The sequence below is a fragment of the Ambystoma mexicanum genome, chromosome 7p (genome assembly GCF_040938575.1).
Source record: "Ambystoma mexicanum isolate Mex_15411 chromosome 7p, UKY_AmexF1_1, whole genome shotgun sequence".
Classification (NCBI taxonomy): Eukaryota; Metazoa; Chordata; class Amphibia; order Caudata; family Ambystomatidae; genus Ambystoma; species Ambystoma mexicanum.
The window spans coordinates 261476416-261502716 of NC_090939.1; the positions used below are offsets into that span (position 1 = coordinate 261476416).

The window sequence follows — 26301 nt, forward strand, 5'->3', positions numbered from 1 at the left end:
TTCTATATATTCAGGATGAAAATTAATGGAAGACGGGATTACAAAGTGCTCAATTGAGCAGGGTTTCCAGTGTCTCAACAAGCAGCAGAGGATATTGAAGAACTGTAATAATTTCATGTAGTAATGTTCCCGCAGGACACCTCTACTCTCTTGTGGGAATCTGTTATCTTGTGGCATGGAGGATGCATAAACTCTCACCCCATTACAAGACATGACCCAAGAGGGGGGTGGGGGGAAATAAATTCACACAAACTGACCCACAAGGGAAAACAGTGGCATTATTAGATGCAGAAATTCTGGCTCCCTTTCTGAGGAGAGCAACTTTCTGATGTCTGCGAGGAAGGCGGGCCAATTGTCAAAACCTTGGGATGCCACTGTCCCCTGCTGGTGCTGTGGAACAAACTGCAGTGAGAATGTGCTTTTCACTACATGCAAGATTCACATCACAGTGATCGACATGCCTTTCTTTTATTTGTGGCCTATTGTGGGTCTTCACACATGACAAGGTTGAAGCTCCAACCTCATGCCTAGAAGTAGTTACAGCAAAGTCCCCTGCCTGGTGCTTGAAGTGAAGGGGGAGGTAGCCATGCGGGCTGGGCACCACCACCAGCCAACAGATGCTGGGCCAGCGGGGGGAGTCCAGGGTGATCCCCTGTCTCATCCCACAACCGCAAAGACTTATGGAAGGTGCTTGTCCCCAAGAGAAAACCTGGAAACCTTTCCCTTGAAGGGAACCTCATATTCAGAATGCGTCCTGTAGATTTGCCACCCTCCCTTGGGTCTAGTATTTCCCCAAATTTGGCATGGGTTATCATAAGTAAAGGTGAGATGAGAAATGCCCACTCACAGTGAAACCAGGAGAGTTTATTTGGAGGTGCATGGGGCCACTAGAACAAATATGCAAGAGCCTCTATGTGAAAGAGTGTCAAAAGCTACAGAGCAATTGCGTGCAAGCAGGAAGCGTTAATGAGTCGGAGCACCCGGTACCACTGCGGTACACATGGTCTGTGTAACAATCCAAAATCGTGGCCTGCCTTCATGAAGACTGCCTGCAGCTCTGCAGAGGCCAGGTGTGGAGTATCCTAAGTGGCAGGGACTCCGTGAGCAGGTGAACAATGACCAATCTGTTATAACACAAGATGATATGCACTTGAACATAGTGGTGTGAGGACAGTCCTCAAGAGCTAGGCAGGACTGCCAAGGACACAGGGAGAAAGTCTCATTATAGATAAGATGGGAAACCTGTGTGTGTAAAAGCTGAAAATCCTTGTAAATGCGGGCTGGGGAAATCAAGTTTGTGGTCCCTGCACACGTGATCTGAACATGGGAGACAAAGCCTATTCAGTCGAGCCAGGCAGAGGTGGTTGTTCCCATCCAACCGAAGACAGGACGATACAAAATTAATACTACAGGATCGGAGATAACTTGTTGAGAACATGCAGCACCTTCAGGGCTGTTCTCAGCACCTTGAATAATTCCACTTGGGTTGGTAACTTTTCAAAGCTCCAAAGCTGAGAAGAACCTCTTTGACCAATCCTTTTTCACCTTCCACATTAAATTCACACTTTGTTGCACCACCCAATCACAGTACACCAACCTGAATAATTGTAGTTGCAACATTTAGGAGGTGGTCGCTGGAGGAGCCACCAAATATGTTTTACCCAATCGGTGTACTAACCACATATGCATTACAAACCAATCCTGTTCCACCTTAGGTTTTTGAAATGTATCTTTATTTTGTGATGTTATCCTGCCTCAAAAGGCGACGACACCTGAGATAGTCGCGAAAGCTTGGAGAATGCTGTATTGGCCAAGTCTTGATTCCTGTTGAATAATATTTTTGAATAAAGAGTAAACATTTGTCACATTGCTGGACTCTTCCGTTTGAGAGCAGGAGATTTCCTCAGCCCAGTTCCTCTTGCTGGTAATCAGGGAGATTATTTCCCTCCTCTCTAGATTTGTGTCTCCAACCTCCTGAATTAAGGAAAGGGATTTAATAGTCAAAGGTAGGACGGGTTACAAAAGGAGGTAGCAACTAAGGAGAAGAAAGTCCAGGTGGCGGATCAGAGGGTGAGAAAGAGCCAAACACTTGAAGAGCATATGCTGAAAGTGATTTATTGGTTATTTATTGTGCGCCTATACACAAGTGTTTCAAGGCGCAACAAGGCAAGAGAGGGGGGGGGGGACAAAGGGAGGACAAGACAACGATCTTAATAGGCCTTGCGTCATTGAAATTGTGCAAGTGCGCAACAAGACGTGCAGGGGGAAGAGTACAGGGAGAAGTGCACCCAGAGCATGCTGGGCCCTGAGTGCAAGGAAGGTTGGGACTACAGGGGGCAATCCCAGCCCGGTAGGTAGTGCAAGGTTAGCCGGGCAGCAGTGCAAGTTGGGCCAGGTAGAAAGTGCAGGAGGACTGGTCAGGGGGGCAGGTGTCCTGTAAAACTCAGAGGACACCGAGCAGCCAGTCAGTCAGTAGACAGAGCAGGAGCAAGGGAATGTTAGCAGGGGTAAGGGAGCGAGAAAGAAGATGATAAATGGAGGTCTTGGGTTTCCGAAACTTAACACGATCCGGGTCAAGGCAGAGAGAGGCAGGGAAGCCATTCCAGAGGGAAGCACCTGCAGAGGGGAGGGAGAGAGAGAGAGGGGAGAGAAGAGAGAGAAGAGAGAGAAGAGAGAGAGAGAGAGAGAGAGAGAGAGAAGAGAGAGAAGAGAGAGAAGAGAGAGAAGAGAGAGAAGAGAGAGAAGAGAGAGAGAGAGAGAGGAGAGAGAGGAGAGAGAGGAGAGAGAGGAGAGAGAGAGAGGAGAGAGAGAGAGAGGAGAGAGAGGAGAGAGAGAGAGAGAGAGAGGAGAGAGAGGAGAGAGAGGAGAGAGAGAGAGAGAGAGAGAGGAGAGAGAGGGAGAGAGAGAAGAGAGAGAAGAGAGAGAAGAGAGAGAGGAGAGAGAGGAGAGAGAGGAGAGAGAGGAGAGAGAGGAGAGAGAGGAGAGAGAGGAGAGAGAGAGAGAGGAGAGAGAGGAGAGAGAGGAGAGAGAGGAGAGAGAGGAGAGAGAGGAGAGAGAGGGAGAGAGAGGAGAGAGAAGAGAGAGAGAGAGAGAGGAGAGAGAGGAGAGAGAGAAGAGAGGGGAGAGAGGAGAGAGGGAGAGAGGGGAGAGAGGGGAGAGAGGGAGAGGAGGGGGAGGAGGGGGAGAGAGGGGAGAGGGAGAGAGGGAGAGAGGGGAGAGAGAAGAGAGAGAGAGAGAGAAGAGAGAGAAGAGAGAGAGAGAGAGAGAGAGAGAGAAGAGAGAGAGAGAGAGAGATCTACCCCCACCCCCATGCTATGCTTGGAGAAGTGACTCATCTGCAGATAGTTAGAAGTAGACGAGCGAAGGGCTCTAGGAGAAAGGTACTTCGGAAGAGAGAGTTGAAGGTAGTGAGGGCCACGGCCCCAGAAAGCCGTGTGGACGATGCAGAGGGTCTTAAATTTGATCCCTGCAGTCACCGGGAGCCAGTTGAGGGATTTCAGGGCCAGAGAGATGCGGTCCCTGGGCTTGAGGCCAAGGATAAGTCTTGTGGTGCTGTTCTGGATGAGTTGAAGAAGGTGAAGAGTAGAGATAGTCGGATTGAGAAAGAGGCTGTTGCAGTAGTCCAGCCTAGAGAACCATGGCTCTTCTTTCCTGCCTTAGAAATCAATTTATTAGGTGGATTGTAAATTCATTAAGCTTATGCATAAGCTAGGTTCTTCACTCTTCTTCTGAATGTGATACAAAGTATATCCCTCACAATTCTAATGAGTGTGAAACCTGGGCCAACCTGCAAGATCCCTCCAGGTGTAATACAGGTCTAATCTTAACAGGGAGTGTGGTACAGGGCTCCCTGCACATTTCTTCCAAGTGTGCTACATGGGCCAACCTATCCTGTGTAGGCAGGATAGGGTGCCTTGCCAGAGGACATAGGACTGCGGCATCTTAGCCCAACTGAGTTTGACATACCGGATTACCAGCCATAATTCTCCAAGAGCCCCTCATTGCACACCCCAGAGGTCTCTTAGTGCAATGCAATACCTGTCCCAGGAATCATCCAAGTGGAGCACATTGCCAGCTACCAAACACATCCAGTGCAACACTATTCCCCCCCCCCAAAAAAATCCAGCCAATTGCGGTACATTTCCCACCCCACCCTCAACAATCCTTCCAAGTGCAACACATTTCCTAACCCCAGAGATCGACATTGGCAGCCTAAAACTCAAATAGAAATGTAATGTGGGGATTGGAAGTGATAACAGAGCACAGTAGAGGTAGGACTGCACTTCTCTGGTCTCCGTGCTAGACCTGTTGGAGGGGAAGATCACTGCTACATCCATCGGGCATTATTTTGCACCCGGACTGAGGGAAACAGAGCTAGGGGAGTCGGCAACCTGAGACCCGAATCTGGCCGCCTGAGAGGCCCAGGATGGGCTAGACGGGGACGGTGGAGCGGCACAGTGAGAGTGGCCTGGCGGGACACCCAGCACCGGAAGTGGCCAGGGGCGCCGGTGAAAACAGACTTCCCCTGAACGGAATTCAGCGAGTCCTGAGGCTCCTAGAAAGCTCTGCAGCAGTGCGGCAGGGTCGGAGACACTTCCCCGTGGGGAGGATAGAACACACCAAGCCCCGACGCACCAAGAAGGGTAGACTCGCCGACAGGCATCTGCGGCTGTAGGGAGGAATCAGAGACATTTCCCTAGTGGGGGGACAGAGCGGCCCCCTTTACACGCTGTGATAGCGTACTGAACGTCCCCAGAATTGAGAAGGCTGCTTGAGGGAGCTGCGACCGGCCGGAGGAGGCGGGCGATCATTGGGGCAGAAGGAGGAGGCACCGATGTATCCGGACCTGCGACCCCGGGCCCAGCGGGAGTTCCGAACGGCTGGTGCAATGCGCGTCAGACCAGTGGAACGAGGGATCGCCCACTGAAGCAGTGCTGAGACCTACGCCAGGAGGAGTGAGAGTCGGGGGTGGGCACTAGATCCACCACAGTACATACGGTGGGCCAGCAAAGGGCAGTTGGGTGGTGCCATTGGGCACAGGAATCCGCTCTGGTCACGAGCTGAGCACACCTACCCTGAGGGAGGAAGCGTCTCACTGACAGGAGGCAGCACAACAAGGATGCCTAGGCCATTAGAAGCTGACGTAGTCCCGCTGGAGGCACAGCTACCCACTTCTCTGGCTTGCTGCAAGTAAGGGGGCTGTGGTGAGTGCGAGGACCCATTGGAGGATTCTATTGTGGGAACCAGATCCTGGCTGGGCAAAGGGTCCCCATCATTGACCTGCCAGTCCAGGAGCCAAGTGGGGGACGGATAGCCTCCCCCTCCCCGAGTCGGAGTCTACACAGTGAACACGCCGGTTGGGAACCAGGTGAACCCCGAACAGGCAGGGTCCAATATAAGACCACAAGTACTCTTAGCCAGACCCATTATTGCTGTCAGTCTCATTATTGCTGTGACATACGGGCCAGGCCCCCTCCTCTTGTGGGGCACCTACAGTAGAAGTACTACACAGTCTGCAGGGGCATCAGCCCAGGGGCGCCGAGAGGGTGGTCGCTCCTGCTTCAATACAAAGCCAGCAAGGAGGGGAGCTCTGAGACCAGCTGTGGTGGGCACGCAGAGGGCCTAGCAGGGGAGGCGAAGCTACTCCTCTTAGAGATATAACATCAACATAGGAGGAGCACCGCGGAGAGAAGAGGAGTGTATGGCTAAAGGAAACAAATGACAGCCCCGCTTGACTATCTCTCAGAAGGAAGGACTGAGTAAAAGAAGTGAGAAGATGTCGACGCCTCGAGACAACGCTGATAAGACGCCCCTCTTGGGCCAGCAGAAGCTGTCCGTAAGTCTGCAGGGGGAGCCCAGCAGTCGGAACTTGGCCTGGTGCTGGCAGAGAGGAGGACAGGCTTTGCATTCATCAACACAAAACTGGATGGGATGGCATATAAGGTTGACAGAATGCTGGAGCGCATTGAGAAAGTGGGAGAACCTCTGAAGTTGAACACCGCGTGGGGTCCTGGAAGACACTAGGGGTGAGGTCACGCAGACCTCCAGTAGCTGCAGAGGGAAGTGAGGACGGTCAAGGGATAAGAACGGGACCTGGGAGGCGAGATCACAGAGAAAAACATCCTGGTGGTGGGGGTCACTGAATCGATCCCACAGCAGAAAATGGAGGTCTTTAAGGAAAATGTCATATAGGAGGAACTACAGGGTCCCCCACTGTCCACCCAATTCCTGGTCTAGAGGGCTCATTGTGCGTCACAGGTTGTCCCCAGACCGGGGCAGAGCCCTCGCCTGATTATTGCACGATTGCTAAATAATCGAGATACTTACTCGGCAGGGCCAGAGAACTCGGGGTCCTAACGTATGAGAACGCCAGAGGCTCCTTCAACCCGGATTTCACCCAGTCTGTCCAGAAGGCTTGTCTCTCCTTTCTTGCAGCAAAGAGCACTCGTGATCATGGGATACAGTATGCTATGTTCAGAGCAAAGGTCACTCACTTTTTCACAGACCCGGGAGCTCTGCACGAATTTCTACAGACGCTCTCGAAGCGGCCGGCCGGGGCCCTAAAAGCAAGACGAGCTGTTAGAGGGAGGTGGCTGGAAGCGCTACCAAATCGACTATGAGCTGTTCTGGGCCAACCCCTGGTTGAGGTGTTTGAAGGTGTTCATAAAGTCAGCACCCCCCGGATGGGCAGTCAATATTTGTGATGGTAATGTAACTAGTTAGTCCTGCTGCATGCCAAGCCCAAGTCTGGGAGTTGAGGTCACTTGGGCGGTGGAGTCCGGGCTGGGACCCATGATAATCCAGTTGTTGAGGGTAGTTGGGTGGTGGGTATGGGTCACTGCAAGTTGGGGGTGGGCAGTGTGGGCAAGCTGAGGGAAGTTTGGGGTGGGAGGGGGGTTGAGGGTGTTATGAGAAAGGTTGGGCACTAGTAGTTAAAAATGATTCACGTCTCATAGCTATGGTATACACAAACAATATATGAGTAAATCACAGTGAATAGGGTGATTAGTTGGAATGTACAGGACCTCAAAAACACACGCAATGCCCACGAAGTAGTCCAGTATTGTGAACGGCACAGCACCAAGGTAGTTCTGCTGCAGGAAACACCTGGTGGGCAGGGGGAACGAGGGGGTAGCCAGGTCTTGGGGATATTGTAAGCACTACACCTCATACTCATACTCATACTCATACTCATACTCGGCAGGAGTGATGACCCTCGTGCAGAAGTCATTAGGCTTTTGTACGACAGAAGCGGTAGTTGACCGGAATGGGATATATGTGATTGGGGCACCACAATTGTTACATATGCCAATATATATGGGCCCAATGTGGAGGACCCTGGCTTCTTCGAGTCACTAGTGCCAAGTTTCTCCACACCTGCTTGATGTAGGCTAGGGATCTCAATATTGTGCTCGACACGCAGAGACAGCACAGGAGGGGCATCTGCGGTCTAAAGCAGCGGAGTGGTATGGGGGGCATGCGTGAGCTAGAGATGAGGGAATGTGTGGAGGCCGTGGTGGCCGGAGGTGAGGGACTATTCGTTCCACTCGTCGGTACATGGGACTTCCTCATGGCTGGACTACATCCTGGCAAGTCCCCCATGATACACCGGACAGTCGAATGCGTTCTCCTCCCTAGAATGCTATCTGACCATTCGCCGGTTCTCTGGTCTATGCGTCCGAAGGGGAGGGAATACCTCGCCCCTTTTGGAGGTTCAAACCTGCAGCACTATCGGACATAGTGTTCAAAAGTGAAGTGCATGACTTCATTAAATCATACTTTTTTTTCTTTAAAACAATTTTTATTTTATTTTTTTTAACAAACAACACACCAAACGTTACAACCATTTAGGACATTCATGATCAATATTAAGGCATCACATTATTCAGTGTTACCCTCCGTCCTCCCCGTTCCCTCCCGACAAACTCGAGCCGTCCCATCCGTGCCATCTGCATGAGCATTCTCAGGTGTCTCAATTGTTATCAACTCGTCCGAGTGTTCCGTTTCATAATGGACCTGGTGGGGGTTTGCCATCGAGGTCACCAGTTGTCTCCAAGCTATCAAGGGGCCTACTTCCTCCTCTCCCCCCCTAGTGACTGCTTCATACCAAACCGCAGTTTCTGCTTCTGACCACTTCAAGGTGTCTGCCCATCACGTCTCCACTCTAGGCCTATGGGCCGCTTTCCAGCCCATTGCAATTCTGCGCTTGGCCAAGATATAGGCCAGGTCCTTCATCTTACGAATATGTTTTAGGTTACGTGGCCTGGGGAACTCCCAAGCATGCATGCCCAAGCAGACCTTAAGTCAAGTACAACTCCCCAACTGGCCATTCCCATCTATTTCTTCCCAGAATCTCTGCACCTCCGTGCAAGCCCAGAACATGGGGCATTCTGTATAGCCGAGCCTCCAAACCTGGCTATTCGTCCGGGGGTCAGATATGCCCTGTGGGTGACATACAGCTGGATCTGCTAGAGTCTTGCATTCCGGGACACCTTCTTGCGATACCTTTGGGCTCTCTCCCATTGTCCCTCTGTCATGGGTTCTCCCACCTCCTCCTCCCAGTGGAGCCTCAGTTGGAGAAGCTCCTTCCCTGCCTTCGCACTCAAGAGCTCATATATGCGAGAGATTTCGTGCCCACCCTCCGAGACATCATACATCATTTCTAGGATGGCATCAGGTTCTTCTGCTAGTACCGTCTCAGGCCACCTCATCCGTTTCATGAGCCTGGTATAAGTAACATAATGGCCTCCATGCACCCCTACCTCCTCCTGCAACCTTTGGAAGTCCAATGCCTCCCCCTCCTGCCATACATCTCCGAGGGTGGCTAGGCCCACCGGTTCCCAGTATCTGCGGACCCCTTTGAACAGTTGGGAGTCCTCCCCACATAGCGCCACCAGCGGGACCTGCTGAGAGAGCGGGTCTGGGTCGCCCACAGTTCTCCATGCCCTGCGCCAGACTTCCTAGCCCAGCACCAATAGTCTCCCCATCTCCATCATTTTTGTTCTATGCAGCCACACTGTCTCTCTTAGAAAGTATGGAGCTGAATCACCCTGCAAAAGCCTGGCTTCCTCCGAGTCCTCTACAGACAACCACCTAGCCACATACAACAGCTGTCCCGCCAAGTAATACAATTCAAAATTCGGCAGGTTTATGCCTCCCTTCTCACAAGTGTTCTGTAGTTTCCACAAGGCCACCCTATTCCTGGAATTGTGCCATATGAAGCCCCTACACAAGCTATGAAGTCGAGCAAAAAAAACGTCTGGGGATCAGGTATGGGACATTCACAAAGAAATGCAAGAGTCTGGGCAAAACCACCATTTTGAGAAATGCTGCCCTTCTCATCATAGCAAGGGGTAATCTGGACCAGAGCACCATGCTATTTTTAATACCTTCAATCACTTTCTCCGTATTGTGTCTGTGCTCTGTCTCTATCTTATGGTAAATGTTTACGCCCAGATATCTGAACGTCTTGGTCTGCCAGGGTATCTGCAGGATGGGTAGCCTTTCCAGTGGGATACTCTTATACCTTCCCAAGGGGAACACACTAGACTTCCCGGGGTTCACCGATATGCCCAAGAGGGTGGCATAGCGATCCATCCCCTCCAGCACATATTGCAGGTTCTCCTCCGGGAAGCGCAAGTAGAGGAGCATATCATCTGCGTACAATGATATTAGGTGTGTGCCTCCCGTCGTATGAATCCCCACCTCTCCATATTGTTGCCTCAGGCAAATTGCCAGCAGCTCTAATGGTAGAATATATAACATGGGCGACCAGGGGCATCCCTGTCTGGTGGCCCTACTGAGTTACCATTTATCTGAAATTATAGTTCCTGTTTTGACCCTTGCGATCGGGGAGCGATTTAACATCTGGGCCCATATAATGTATCCTGGTCCCATCCTGTATCCTTTCAGGGTCGCCATCAGCCATGGCCACCTCACAGAATCAAAGGCTTTAACCACATCCAGCAACACGATAGCCAGCTCGCCCGGGTCTTTCCCGGCTTGATCAATGATATGGTGTAGCCTCCTGTGGTGGTCTGTAATGTTTCGGCCGGGGACATAGCCTGTTTGGTCCGGGTGTATCAACTTGCCAATTACTCTCTTAAGTCTGTTGGCAAGCACTGCCGTGAGTATTTTATTGTCCTGATTGAGCATGGATAGAGGCCTATAAGACCCGCACTCCACGCTCGGCTTGCCCGGTTTCAGGAGCAGGATGATCACTGCCTCTCGGAGGGACTCCGGCAGCCTCCCCTGCTCATAGGCTTCATTGAACATAGCCAGCATCGGCTGGAGTAGCTCCTGCTTGTATGTTTTATAAAACTCACTGGGCAACCCATCCGAAGCAGGGGCTTTACATGTGGGCAGGTGCTGGATCACCGCCTCCAGTTCGTCTGAGGTGATGGGGGCCTCTAGATCTGCGCGTTCCAAGTCATCCAAGGTGGGCAGCCCTAAATCCTCTATTGTTTCCAGTATTTCTTGACCCATATCTTCTCCCACATCCTCATATAATTGTTTATAATACATGAGGAACTCCTCGTTTACTCCCTCCTGTGTGTTACGGATTTGACCTCTCTGATCACCTGGCGGGGGGTCTCATTTTTGTATAACCAGGCCAGTAGTCTGCCCAGCTTAGCCCCCCCCACCCCCACATGTTGCCTATGTATTTCTTATAATTGAGCTTGCCTAGTCTGTCCCAGAGTTCACTACTGGCCTTCTGTAGGTCTTTTATCTTAGCACTTGATTAAATCATAATTCTGCAAGAACCTGGGCTGTCTCCAATTTGAGTACTGTGTGGGAGGCGTTTAAGGTGGTGCTTAGGGGTTGGTGTTTGTCTCTAGAACTGGGTGTGCTAAAACTGATACGTAGACAGCTAAACAAAGTACAAGCATAAATAAAGGTAGAAGAAGTGAGGGTGGAGGAAGGAGGCAGGCACAGGCAAATTGCTTTAACTACCTCGCGGAGCGTGTAGTCAAGTACCTGGCATGCCCAGCAATGGCCCGCAGGTATAGAGAGGAAGGAAGGCCAGGTAAACTGTTGGCAGCAATGATTAGGCACGAGAGAAGGTGCATAGACATAGCAGCAGTGAGGACGCCGGAGGGGGGGAGGTGGTGGTAAAGCCGAAGGACATAGCGGACACCTTTTGCCAATTCTATGAGAATCTGTATGCATCAAAGGGTTCAATGCCCCTGAGGGAGGCCGAGGGGTACATAAGGGAGGCAGCTCTCCCGGTGCTGAGAGCGAAGGCAGTGGAAGCACTGGCTACACCCATCACAATAGAGGAGGTTCTCTGTGCAATACGAGACCTGCCCTCCTCCAAGGCGCCTGGCACGGACAGGATCACGACCGAGTTTTATAAGGAGTGGGGACACGAGGTAGCACAGCACATGCTATCAATGTGGGAGGAGGGTATGAAGGTTGGACAGCTTCCCCTGACAATGCGTAAAGCTGTGAAAGTTTTAAAGTTTAAAAGCAGACAAGGAACCCCTGGAATGCTCCCCATTTCACCCTATATCGTTACTTACTCTAGACACAAAAATGTTCACCAAGATACTGGCGGACCGCCTCCTCCGGCACATATCCCACATTATACAAGTAGACCAGTCTGGTTTTATACCTGGGAGATTGACCTAGTCAAACCTATGCAGCTTATTTGCGGTTCTGGCCCAGATAGACTCCAATGTGCAGGCCGCAGCGACCCTGCTCGACATGTAGAAGGCATTTCACTCCATCGAGTGGAGTGATCTGTTCTAGGTGCCGCACCAGCTGGGTGTCCCCAAGTATTACCTCTCGGCAGTGAGGCTGCTATATGCAGGATCAAATGCCCGAATATGGATTGGAGGTGTGAGGTCTAGGGCTTACAAACTGGGACGTTGGACCAGGCAGGGCTGCCCGCCCTCACCATTGCTTTTTGCTTCGGCAATAGAGGTGATGGCAGCTCGCCTGCGGAAATTCCATGGGTCTAGGGGCCTTGCTATGGGTGGCACTAGGGAATTGGTGTTGCTGTATACGGATGACTCTATACTATATTTCAAAGACCCTGCATCTAACTTGGGACCATTGTCACAGGCGGTAGAGAGATTTGGGGAGGCTTTGGGCCTAAGGCTAAACAGGGGCAAATCTTCTTGTAAGGCCACCAGATACTCAGGGTTATAGATGGGAACAATGAGCTGTCACATATCTGGGGGTGCGGGTCAGTAAAGATGTCCAGACTACTGGCAGACAACCATGTGAAATACTTGCAAGTTCTGAGGGCGAAGGTGGAAAAGTGGTGCAGGCTTCCCCTCTCGCAGCTGGGCAGAATAGCAGTAGCTAAAATGATGATTTCCAAACTGTTATGCATGTTCCAGAATGTTCCAGTCTGGCCGGGGGTTGGATACTTTGCGGAGGTAATGGCACAGCTGGTAAAATTGGCTTGGCACCCACGAAACCCACGTATGATTTGGGACACATTGATCCTTCCCTAGGACAGAGGAGGTGTCGGAGCCTCTGACGTCGAATTATATACTTCCTTGCGTCTCCGCTAGATTTAGCTTCCCGGTGGATGCTGGGAGCCCTGGGTTCCCCACATGTCCGCATATAAAAATGCTCGGTACACCAGTACTCTCTGCAGGGTGTCTTGGTTTCCAAGAAGGAGGTGGAACAATGCAAATTTTACCCACTGGCATGCACACTACATGCATGGAAAAGAGTCCTGAATAGACCGAGTGGACGTCCCCTTTGATCTGGGTATTCAATTGTGGAACATACAGAGTCTGGCACCACATTGTGATGAAGCCATCATTCGGGAGTGGCAGGGGGCATTGATCAACTGTATGGAGGATTTGTACCCGAGTGGTTCCCACCCAGGAGCTATTCACTGAAAAGATGGGGAGGGGGAGCTTTCAACGCAGACTACAGTACTATTGCATGCTAGCCGGGTAGTAGAGGGGTGGTCGCCGCATTATACAAACTGATTCAACAAGACTCTCCTCAGGCACCCCTAAAATGCAAACAGAAATGGGAGGAGGATGCAGGGCTTTCCTTTACGGATAAAAAGTGGGCGAGGCTTTGTGAAGTCACATAGCGGGGCATTTAGCACCCGATTACAGTTGATCCAGTTTAAGACACTACACAGAGTTGACCGCGATGTAACCATGAACCGGCCAAATTCTTGCACATGATGTGGGCCTGCGCTATACTGAGAGATTTTTGGGAGGAGGTGGGGGATAGTATTTATGAAATGTTAGGTCAAGCTATCCCCTGTGAACTCCTGTGCTGCATGTTTGGCTGGGTCCCGGCTCTGGCCAAACAGTACCGGAAACTGCTCACGACTAGTATGATAGTAGCCAGGAGATGCATACTACTGAAATGGACTAGTTCTTCTCCGCCATGGGTAAAGGGGTGGCTAAAAGATTTAACTTGGCTCAGTGACACAGACAAGGAGTACGAGCCCACACAGACAAGGAGTATGAGGCCCTTATCGGTCCGCAGAATAGGCCCAAGAACATTTGGAATCCTTTCACGGCCTACTTGCTCTCCCAAAGTTCAGAAACTGACAAGTAGGGAGGGGGGTAATGGGGAGGCTGCAAGCTTGATGTTATACACTGTGCACGGTCAGAATGCTTTTGAAATATGTGGTCTTATGGCTTCAGTAACAGTGTTTTTCCTCTTTGGTTGAGTGAGACCCCAAACGGACAGAGGACTGCCCCATCAGATCAACACCCTGTTTGAATGTAGTAGAATACAACCGTTTGATGATGTACCTCAACCGCATATTGTATGGATAAATGCTATGTGACGTGAATCTTAAAGAAAGTTTTCTTTTTATTTAAAACGGCTGAGAGGTTGACGAGGATGATGGTTGCACAACTGAGTCTGCAGTTCTTTGCTAGTCGTCACAGATGGAGACGAGGGAAGGCTCAATTCCATCGAGAGGTAGAGAAGAGTGGGTGGGCTCAAGGAGGGTGTGTGATTCTGTGGAGAGGGAGATTTGCGAACAAACCGTTGTTTGAGATTGGGCTGTAGTTTGAAGGGAGGCGGGGTCAAGAGAGTGTGGGTAGAGGTTTGACATGAGAGGTTTTGAAGGCATTTGGGTTGCAGGAGACCTGCAGAGCTGGGGAGGGACAGAAACATATGGAGGAAAAACAGAGAAAAGAGAAAAAGAGAGGAACATGAGAAAGAAAGACAAAATGAAAGACAAAGACCACCAGGCTGTATGACGTTTCCATAGAGCTGAATAACATACTCCACTCCCCCCCAACCTCCACACCCCTGTTGAGGTTGCAGTGGCCCCGGTTGAGGTTGCAGTGCCTGGAATAGCGGAACCCAGTGCAGCGGGTGTGGAGCTCCAGCAGCCGACCAGCGATGCACCTAGTGGAGCTGGAACCGAGGTAGAGAGGAGAGCCGCAGAACCCGCACCAGAGGCAAAGATCAGGAGAGCAGCAGCGGGTCTGCCTGGAGGGCTGGACCCACGGAGCTCTGCAGTGTGTCACTGCAGTGGAGCAGGATCCCAGTGCCGGGATTGACTGAGCCGGGAGACAGCAGCGAGAGGGAACTGGCCACAACGCCATACGCGCCCAGCGCCTTACAAAAGCCCCATCCCAAACCCGCGTTGAGAGACGGACAGCATCGAGGCACCCGTTCCCCCTGCTCCCCGCCCCCAGTATTGAGATCAGCAGGCCGGCTCAAATAGAAGGAACAGACTGCTGCGCACAACACCTTAAGGGCCCGCACTGAAGGAGATCACAAGGTTACATTTCTTCAGGCCTCGTATCATTTTTTTCTGACAGTTTTGTGCCAGATGTAATTGTTAATATCTTTTCAATATTGACAAGGACTATAAACATAATGTTACAGTAGTCGAATAATGGAAGCACCAATGATCTATTCTTTTTGTGATAAACTTTAAAAAACAGAAAGATACCTTTGGTCAGGTTGTGGGGACAGTGAGTATTCCTTGTGACAGCGGTCACTCGGGTGATGAGTACTGGACAATCGAACAGGAGTCACAGGCTTTTGCTTTATTTACAAGTGTTTGTGCGAAGCCCAGAGAAGGAGACAAAGATAAAGTAGAATACCAGGTTTGGCAACGCCATAGTAAAAAAGTAGTGTTTATGCCACTGAAGAAGAGGCTTCTTTCTGGACAGGCATTCTTGGATTTTAAGCAGGCAAGCTGTATGTTCCACTGTGTGTGGAATTGCAGGAACAATATCAAAAACAGCATGAGATAGTATCTGTGGAAAACCAAGACAACCAAGGGGTCTCCCATGGAGAGTTTCTATAGGCAGCAATCATGATCAAATAATTGGACTCTGGCTGTGTTTGTGGCTTTGGTGGTAGAAATTGAAAGAAAGAGCATCAACAGATCAAGGGATTTTACATACCCCCCTGGGGTCCAATAAAAAAACTGCCACCCCACAATATTGGACCAAGGAGCTTCAATTCTTTTCCGAACTCTTGAATGTCAGCACTGATATTGTCTGACATGTTTTAATGCCTCTACGAGACAAGAAATTTTCTCCAGTATCTCTTCACCAAGCTCCTCTGCCCTTACTCCTCCTGTTCTCACCCCCTCCTGCTCCAGCAAGTCTTCGCCATTCTATCTGGTCATACGTTTCTACTTCTGAAGACAACAGGCAATACTTCAGCCATCATCTTCGGGGGGGGAAACTACCTGACCCCTAGCCCATCAGAGGAGAGTCACACAGAGCTTCATCGATTTCCTTTATTGTCAGCCATGAGGTAACCATGGGAACACTGCAAATTCGGGAAATAACCAGCTCTTTATTGTAGTGATCCTGTTACGGTTTCTCACCCCTGGCAATTTAAGACATTTTCATCATTAAACTGGTGATCTCTCCCATCATTCCTTGGGAGCCAAGTGAATGCTTGTGCTTCGGGACCAGTTTCAGGTTTTCGCGATTTTCTCTTAGGAGTCAAAGCCTTGCACTCTGTGCCCAGGATGTACTGTATATATGACCCGCCTTATCTCCATCGACTGGATCACTTTACTATTACAGAATCCAGACTCAGCACAGTAATGCAGGCCAAGCGATACAAGCTCCCAAAAGAAGGGGACATTCTGTTGCTCGTGTAAACAAATGAGAGAAGTAAAAAGCAAGAAAAGCGTCCATGACAGTTGCTCAGGTTCACACTGACCAGCCCTCGAAGGGCGAACTGGAGGCTCTAGTGACAAACTACCTACTACTCATGTTAAGCAAAATTAAATGTGCAAAGAAAAACAAAATGGACTTGGCACAGAAGGTTTTGGAATTATATATTTAAGCCCTTGCTACAGGAAAAACAGTTGACAAACTGGAGAAGCCTACATGTGAGCAGTCCCGTTGTCTGAACTTGTTAATAGGGTGTCAGTCAAAGTTTGTATGCAGTACACTCTGGGACCACTACAACTAGGACTACAGGTGTAAGCAAAACCAACCTTTGGTGTGGTCCTGTACCACACAGTTTTTGGTAGATAGCTGAGCAGCCAGGCTTATCTCAACAGGAAATGTGAGCTTGTAAGGGTGTTACACAGAGGTCTGTAATTACAAGTATTCAGATAGACACTTACACTCAGGGTTTCTTAGTAAAAAACGTATTATTTATAACAGTCAGTAAGAAAACATTCACTAAAAAGGAGGCAATCAATATCACACAGAAATATACTACAGTACTTTACACTATCAGGTTCTGAGACATTTAAACTACTTTGAAGTAGGAGCAAAATGGCATTCAGAGCATTTGAAGCAGGAGCAAAAAGGCATTAGTTAATAAAACGAATAATAGAGTTACTCTCCAACAGTGCAAATAGTTTGAGTTCACCAGAGGAGTTGATTCAATTCAATAGGTAGGCCAAAGTCAATGGGCTAGAGTCTTGTATAAGAAAAATGGTTCTGGTTGTTTAAACGGAAAAGTTTTTGCCACGGTTCTCAGAAGTAGTTCATAGAAGAAAGGTTTGTATGTCGGGTCACAAGCAGACTAGGCCTGCAAGTTGTACGCACTTTCGCAGAGAGAGGCAAGTTCTCTCGGTCAGGTTTTCACAGTACATTTATATTGAAGAAAAAGATGCAGCTGAAGACTTCTGTTCATGGCAGTTCCTGCAGATCTCGCTGTTCCTGAGCCTCAGTCGTGGGGACAAGAGGGAGGACGTCGGGGGACTCCTGCACTGCACAGGGACTGGTCACAAAGCTGGCAAACTGGAAAATATTTGATTCCGGTAGCGGTCTTAAAGCACACAAACTGGTGTCCTTCTCCCTGGCTATTCGGTTTTCTGCAGTACTCCGAGAAAATGCAACCAGCTCCGAGAATGGTGTCCAGGTGGCTTACGAGTTTATTGTCCTACCAACTCAAAAGAAGAAGTCGTCCTTGAAGGGCTTCTCTGTCGAGGTGAACTTGGCGATTCGGACCTGCAGCATGATTCCACCGGGCAAACCAATGGTCCAGTAGTTGCAGCAGCCGTCCTCTTCCAGCTCGTCTTTGGTTCTTTTGTTCCAGTGGTCGACTCTGCCTTCCAAGCCAAGAGACTTGCCTTTTAAAAACAGTTTTCTCCCATTAATTCCAGCCTAGCTGCCACTCACCCAGCAGGGTGGCTGTCCCTGACGGACAGTCAGCCAGCCAATCATGAAAAAGTGCATTCGGGTCTCCTAGGAGACTAAGCATGGAGTTTCGGACACTTCCCTCACTTCCTGCCCACCCCAGAAGACTGGGACCTGTTTAAACAAATGGGGCTCAGATGCCATCTTGAAAAACATGGTTCCTGCGATTTTTAGCAATCTGTGTTCGCGGTCGGGAAAAATCATGGTAGTTCATTGTAAAACCACTGCCACCAGCCATTTCGATAGGAAAGGGTAGAATTTGACTGCTACATGAGTGTCTAGATGTAGGAGATACTAGGTAACCCCTCCAGCACTCTATAGGAAGATAGTGTTTGCTGGGTCTAGGAATTTAAAAAGACTAGTAAAGCCAATTTAACTTTACATTCTCTGGGAAACAGTAGTTTATCCTACAGAAGGTGTTTAAACCTTGGGACAGCCAAAAAATGCTTCCCCGTGTAACTGCACTGAGGGTGCTGTGTGACATCCAGAAACAACAGGGAGAGCTTATGAAGCTAGAGTGCACGGTACAACCGTGTTCGTCCTTTTAACCGTTAACAAAATAACATATGGTAGCACACAAACAACGGTTTTATAGGAAAGAAGGTATTCAAGGTGCATCTGAGGTATGCAAAACAAATAAGTAAGTTAAAGTGCTCACACTCAAATACATGAAGGAGAAGGGCCACCTGGCTCGGCGTACCTTACCCTAAGGAAGAACACCCTGACCCTGGCGGGGGTGCCTATCCCTGGGTTACGCGTGATGTATCGCCTGCTAAAAAGATATAGAGGAGAGTGCTGTCCCTCAACCTGGTGGCGGTGTCTGAAGACAGACACGAGTAGTCCAACAGGGACATCTAAAAGGTGGTAGACTCCAGCAGGTTAGGCAGCGTGCAACAAAACTGTAGATTAGATCTTGAGGCTGCTAAGTCTAATGCATGGATACAACCTGCGGAACAGGTCAACTGCTTATATTCCATCCAGAATGTACAACTTTAATGATTCCCGTAGGTCAGTGGTTGGAGTGTAAAACAGTACTGCTGGAGAAACCACTGGAGGGTGCAATAAAACAAACCCAGCCTCCTCATGCTGCCCAGGGTTCATGAGTACCCTTGACCCTCCCATCTGGTCATGATCATATGTGCCCCTGGTCTCCCTTTCCCCATTCCCACCAAAACCCCCCCCGCAGGTTGTATCCATGCATTAGATTTAGCAGCCTCAAGATCTAATCTACAGTTTTGTTGCACGCTGAAAAGATGAGGTCTACGTAGTTGTCTAAAACTCCATAATCAAAGAACATGAGTAAAACGGACATCAAAATACATGAGAGTGGGGAAAAAAGGCTCACACTCTTGCTAGGTAAAAAAAATCAAGTCGTCAAAAATACAGCAAAGTTGCTGGGGGTCTCGAAGGTGAAAGAAATGTGCACATTTATGAGAATTCTACCCAACACTGGGTCTGCATTTTAGAGACCGAGCGTACAAGTTCTTAACTTAAAGTATCACGCCGTAATAACATTTGCACCTGGGCCGACAGGTATATGTGGCAGAAATAAATAGTTTTGTTCAAGACCCATTTTGTCATTCTTCAACTGAGGGAAACATTTATCCTGTTGAAACAACAAACCTATCTCAGACATTCTCACCAGAGTGGATGTGTACATGTGTCAGTAGCTTGCCAGTTAGCTAATATTCCTTTCTGGGATGCCAAAATTAAACCTTTTCAGGGCTCATCTCCTGTGAGAGAAGGTTGTAACGAAACACTGGGGCTGCCCTTGTGTTTTATATTTCTCCTACAATGGCAGTCAAAGGTAAATTCCAAAAATGTAAGTACAACGCTTAAACCACTTCTTACATCCAGATGATGAACAAGCTATCACTGTGCCCAATCACCTCCATTCTCTTCTGGGGCTCGTTCCCAGGGCCCCTTGAGAATTTCTGGGATGGTCTATAGGGGTCAGGCTCTGCATAAGGTGACTGCTAAGAGTGGGAGGGTCAAATGCCACAGCGAGACTCTAATGTCACATGGCTGGGAATATCCTCATCTCAAACTGGCTTGGTTCAGCTACAAACCTTTTACAGTACGTTCTTTTTTATTATTATACTCACTGCATTATTGATGTGTGGTCTATAATGTCTTCTGATCCTGTTGGAATGTTTGAAAACAAGTTAAATTGGGAAATTGAACGAAAAGTGGAGTCAGTAATTTGTGATATTCAGACAAACTAAATGCTCCCTTTGCAGGCTTCAGAGGTTTTCTGTTGAGTTGGATTTCTTTACAATTTCAACTGCATTTGGTTTGGTGCGGTTGGGGTAAGTGGGAGAGCTCCAAGGGATAGGGATCAGTTACAAGAGCTAAGGTTGCAATGTGGCTTGTGATATTTCTCCTCACACTACAGGATTCCTGAAAAGGGAGACGCTGGTTGATGGTTGTTAATGCAGTCAATCATTTAATGAAAGGTTGGAAAAAACTGAGATGGATGTTACACTAACAGGGACCTACTTTGGATGACTTACTGTAAAACAAAATTACTAAGCTTCCAACGTTTAGATGTAATGGCTGAAATAAGAATGGAGATTCAGGGTCAGTATTTTTAACTCTTAAATTAAAAGAAAAGCCCTTTTGAAACATTTGCTAGATCTAGATGTGGGGACCGTCATGCTACAGGAAATCTCCATGCTCATTGGGCGAGAAGAGGCTGCACCAGAGAGGCTTCCAGATTCACATTTTCACCTTGAATGAGGAGAAAAATGGGTGCAGCCATTTTAATAATGAAGGATGTCATGTTTGTACAAATAAGGGGCCTGAAGACTCATCAGGATGTTACCTGCTAGTAAATGTCACCTTGTAACACTAATATAGGACATAGTTTTAATTTGGTTCCTGATCCAAACAGATAAAGGTTACCTCAGACTTCGGAATTCTACTTCACTGGCGTGACTCCTTAATGAGCTGCTCTCAATAGAGGCATGGTGACTCCATCTTGGTGAAAGAGATTCTACCCATTTTTCATTTGTACATAGAGTATTTTCTCGCATTTACCAGATTCTCAGTTTCCCCTTTTTTTCAGGGGCCCAAGACTGGCCAAAGGATTTTCTCCAATCACTCCCCAGTGTCCATCCTTCTAAGAGTGAACTAAGTGACTGCATCATGGAAATCCCAAAGCAGCCTACATGATTCGATTCTCAAATACACATTATTACGGGTCAACATTTTCCACAGGTATTACCATTTACTTAAAAAAAAAAAAAAGAACATCTCCTAAAGTCAAAATGAGCACGGTATGGGATGGTATGAAAATAGCCCTAAGGCGGGTGGTGGGGGGGGGGGGGGGGGGGGGGGGGGGGAGTTGTCAACCTTTCTTGGGCCTTTATTTAATAAAGATCTCAGTATCAAACTTGGAGGGGTAATTCAGGAGAAGGTGCTACAACATAGGCAAGAAGGATATTTAAAATCACAACTTAAATTACCCCTGGCAAGGGCCAAACTGGAATCCCTTCTGGCAGATGGGCTAACTCACTCCCTTCTGAAGACCAAGCATTGCTGTGTTAAAGGGAACAAACCCAACCACGTATTGTTTTACAAACTTAAATTACTTCAGACTAGGAATATATTTACTTGCTTGTTTGATCGGGAAGGGGACCTACAATGTGGGGGAAGATCAAAAGTTGATACTCTGTCTACATCTTTCACGGAGATCACTGTGGAAACCAATGACTCCTCTCAAAGAACATACATTAACTCTGTATGTTTAGCTAATGGAGTCAAAGGGATCACTTGAGAGGTGTCAAGACAGCTACAACTGCACTACAGTCGAAAAAGGTGTGGGTTTACTCCCTTTTTACAAGACGCTCGACTGCATCTGCATCTAATAGATTGTGAGATGCCGAAACTCTGCTGTCTCAGCATCGAAGATCCACTGACTCTAGCATTCCCAACTCAACGCCGCCAGCTTAGAGCCCCCAGAGTCTGGCACTGCAGTGCCCATACACTGTGCTGAGACAGCAGAGTCTGCTCACCACCGAAGGCAAGTCGCAGCTTCTCTGTTCCCGAGGTCAGAGTCTCCCAGTGCCATGGTCCAGACACTGCCTGCCATTCCCAAAGTCTTCAACTTGCAAGCTGCCGCACAGCCCCACATAGTTGGGATCAGCCGACATTGATCCACAACTTGACCTCAGCACAAAGTGTAAAGCATTCAGACTCCTTGTTCAACATCAAAAAGCCTGGGTAAACATGGTTGAGCCCCAAAAAAAGAAACTACTGTTATATAACCAAAAGTACAGTAAGGGCTCCAAGCCTGGTCTACTTTTTGGGACCATAGTGTTTAAGCCCCCCCTTTCTGCCTTTTACTTACAAGACATTTTCTCTAACTCTGACATTGAGCCAATTAAGTGCCTGAACATCTTGCTCATCTACCCAGAGTGCAAATCCACAACACCTTGCAGGCTCGGTTTTTTTTGCAGGGGTGGGTGTTTGCTTGTATTTTTCGATAGTTTGCATTTTTATTGTTTAATTAAAAGTCCTTTTTATAGAACCTCGATTTGACATTTTTATTTTGTAGTTTGAACTATTGCTGTTTGGGTTGCTACAGTTATCAGCTCTATCACTTCCCAAAGATACAGGCTGCCGCACCACAGAAGGCGAAGGAGGAATACGGGGCTGTGCCGGTGTCGCCTTTATTACTGAGATCACTGCTGGTTAATAATAGTGTGGGGCTGGGCCACTACTCATCCATGTGCTCCTGCAGAGCAGTAGTCATTTCATCACAATCAAACCAAACTATTTTCAGACTTCATTAAGAACTTGGTCCCCCTTTATTGACTGACTACGAATGCTCATGGTTCTTTTAAACCAGACAGGTTATGCAGCTTTTCTTCAAGTTGAAGTAACACGGAATGCAATGGTGGTTTTATTCCTTTCATCAAAGCTCATGGATTCAGATCACACATTGCCGACAATGTCCCGGTCTCGATTCTGTCAATGTTTGACCTGTTTGTTTAGGTTCCGTTATCATCCTTGTAAAATTGCAATTTCCAAAGAAATATCTCAAAGAAGGTTTTGGAAAAAAAAAACAGCCATCCCTATTCTGATCAAGAGTGCTCCATGTGCATCCAAATGATACTTGGCTGATTTCTGGCGCTCATCAGATATTCAAACATAAATAATGCTGCAGAGGAAACGGCAAGCTTTGCAATCTGGCATACAAAGTGGAAGCATGGGAATTCTGGGTAACTGCAAATCTGCAATAGGAAGGCCCGACTTTGTAACTGTAGAGGACAAGCCTTTCTTGCAGGGCCTTTACAAAAGAGCATTTTCCTCTGCATTTAAAAAGCCAGACCTAATGGCTTTGCCAATTCTGGTTTTATATGGCGTTTGCTGCGAAGGAACTGAGGCATTGCAGAGTTATACATAACAGGTAGCGTTGCAGAGTTATAAATAACAGGTGCTAAGAAAACCGAATGTATTTGTCTTGCTTTTATTATACGTATAAGGATGAAGGGCAAAGTCAACCTGCAGTGATTCCAAACTAATCTGCCACCTGCACCGAGATCTCTTCAGCACGTGCATTACCCATCGAGGAGAAGGCCAAACTGAAATGCTGCTAAAGAATGACAAATAAGTTACCTTTTCGTGAAATCCAGGGCCTTCCAAGGTAATCGAGTAGCGCAGCATTGTGTAGACATCCATCATAGATCGGAACCTGGTCTTGTCTTCAGACTTCAAGTGAGACACTGGAGGCTGGATGGTGACATTAATACAACCGCTCCATGAAGTGATGTGAACAACTGGCGGGCCAAGCTCTGCTACATGGGAACACAAAATTATGTGCTTAATGCATTGCTACAGAAAAATCAACGAAACACATTAACACCGGCAAAGTGAACCGTTCTGGCATTCATATCTGTTAATTGCATTTTACTGCTAGGCATTCATTTAATTCAGCCCCATGAAGGCCCGGGTCAGCTCAAAGAACGGGCAAGCAAAAGGGCTGGCCACATGGGCGTAAATATAGGGGGGAGACAGGGGGTTGTGTCCCCCCCAACTTCTGTGGCATGCCTTTTTGTCCCCCCCATCTTTTGGAGGGAGGGCATGGGTCCGCAATCATCAATTATGTAATTGTGCAAGCCCGGCTGGGGTGCCCAGCAAGGCTTGTGCCGTCTCATTGCATAATGCTGAGATGCCTGGCAGCCACGCTGCAACACATTCAGGGGCGGGATGCCCTGTGTGGCTCAGTCCCTCACCCTGTCGGGCCTGACTCAAAGTCAGCAGCCAAGGTGCTGAACTGGATGTTGCAGAGCCTGGCGCCTGTGCTGCCACGCTAGCAGCAGTGCTTCCAGGGGTCGCGGCGCAGGGAATCGATTTCTGTCGTTGCGTTTGTGCGACACAGACAGGAACTAGGAAGCTCATTCAGCTTGCTGGTTTCTGTCTGGAGGCGAGTGCAAAGAGGTTAGGTCAGTGTAACATGAGACGTGGCCCGGGCGGCTTTTTTAAATATATAATTTTGAATCATGTTTGTATATGCTTGTTGGGGGGCTGGGCTGCTGGCTGACCCTGGTGAGGGCGCGTCTCACATTTGGACTATGTGAGCAGAGCTCACAGTACACATTAAGGCCCCAGGTATGAAGACACACTAACAATAACAAATGGTGCATTCTCTGTGGAAAGCCACAGCCCTGCAACGCCTCTAAAATTAGTCTTGCCACTTTTCAGATGCTACTAAAGCACCACAATCCTAATTTCAAAATGAAGTTTGCAGCCTTCCTAAATAGAGTGGAAAGAGTCAAGCTGGCAAAACCTGTGACCCAAACCTGTCGTACTCTACGCCTTCCAAGCATGGTGAACGTTTGTTAAGCAGTTTTTGCTCTAGGTGCGCAGAAGGAACCGTATGGGATTTTGTGTAAATGTACAATTTTAGGAGCCCTGTATAACTTTTCCCCCTGCCGCCAAAAATAATCTTCACCAAACTGGCAAAAGGTATTTCGAGTTTTGCAGACACTTTTTCATGACGGTTTGGTGCAAATTAGTAAATGGGTGTCATGGTTCAGGTTACAGGCCACCAAAAATCTGCTTCACTTACCAAATTAAGCAGGGGACTATCCAGAATTGTAAGAGTGCGTGGGGTAGGGGTGGGGGGGTAATAGGGGTGAGCAACAAAATCTAGTGTGTGGAATTCCACAAGGTCTCATTGGCGCCCCCAAACAGCCCACCCCTGTCCCAATCTACTTTTTTGGTAACATTAGTGGAAGATGGCATTTTAACACACAACAACAAAAGTAAAACTGCAGGATCATTCCAGATTCAGGAACCTCATCTATTAAGGCTCTGTTCAGCTCCGTCTTGGATACTTGGAGGCACTATGGAAGTGACTTTAGAATAAGTTGCCATAAATCATAAATAAGCCAAATGACAAATTTGTGGTGCAAAATACCTAAATTGCACTATTGTTATATGTGGAGGAACTCTACAGTCATTAGGCTTTTCCATTATAATACCATGCTACATTAACATAAGCTTTGAAGTGAATCAGAGTCACTTGCAGAGCTGCAGATAAGGCACAATTTGATTAAATGATTTGCTCAGGATCACACACTTGGTTAAATGGTGAAACTTGGATGTGAACAATTTAAGCGACCGCGCACATCTTTCCAGGTTTAGTTGATTTAGATATTCATTAAGGTTTTTATTAAGGCTTTTCTTTACATTTCATGTGCTTAAATAATTATGTATAGGAATGCCTTGGAAGAAAACCACATTACAAAATAAACTAGCCTTTCATAGTGAACCAACCATACACTATATACATTGTCATAGAAATATGTTGAGCAATGGAAGTATGGCTTTAGTTTTATTCTCCCCATTCTGCATGCAAAGTCAAATTAGCATCATGTAGATTTATGTGAGCCTAACAAATCCCCCTTGGGTTTTAAAGCTATAGTCATCATTTCATAAGGCATGCACCATTATGCACCCTTCTCACTTCTGATCACTCCCTCCGATTCACATTTCGAAAGAGACAAAAGTCCCTGTTAATAGTACCCCTCTTCTTCCCATCAGTGCCGTATGGCTCACATTGTAATACTCTGTTGATACAGAGCAACGTGAGGACCCCTCTGCTGCCTGGAGCTCCTTGGGACATTGTCCTGGCAGCATGACACCTCGACCATTCCGAACGGGTAAGGTGTCCTGCTGCCAGAACAATGAGCATGCTGAGCAGGAATTGCTCAGTACACATTGTCCTGCCAGCTGGACACCTTTGCCGTTGGGCACCCACTTTGAGGTACCGAACGGGAGAGGTGTCCCAATGACAAATGTCCCGGTTTGGCTCTTAAAAGAGCCACAGAGGGTGCAGCTTGCCCCCACTGCCTCTCCTGCTCGGTACTCTACTGCTTGGAGCCATTTAAACACAGGAAAACATACCTTAATTTTAATCTGTCAGAATCTTGTAGAAAAAATCTATCAGCACATACACATAAAAGGCGCTGTGCAGAACCGAAGTTTGGAGATATATGGCATTTAAAAAATGATACCAAATATACTTGGTAACCCATTGCGCTGCATTAACCAATGGCTTCTGCCTTTGAATAAAAGGAAAAATCAAGGGAATTGCTGACATTGCAGTGAATCTGTTCCTTTCGGCCATGGCTTTATAGTTCAGATAGGTCAAGTCAACTTAGCCCAAAATTTCAGGGATCAGGGGGTGAAAAAGTCTGGTCTGCTCAATGGATATTGC

At 48.1% G+C, this 26301-nt stretch overlaps 1 protein-coding gene across 3 annotated transcripts in view; it reads right to left on the reverse strand.

The window, feature by feature from the left end:
* Nucleotides 1-26301, reverse strand: part of IFNAR2 (interferon alpha and beta receptor subunit 2) — a 495451-nt gene that overhangs the window by 281017 nt on the left and 188133 nt on the right. For all 3 annotated transcript variants that reach the window (XM_069636321.1, XM_069636320.1, XM_069636323.1), the window contains exon 5: nucleotides 23196-23374. In XM_069636321.1, coding sequence (XP_069492422.1) covers nucleotides 23196-23374 — 179 coding nt within the window. The remainder of the gene's footprint in view (nucleotides 1-23195; nucleotides 23375-26301) is intronic.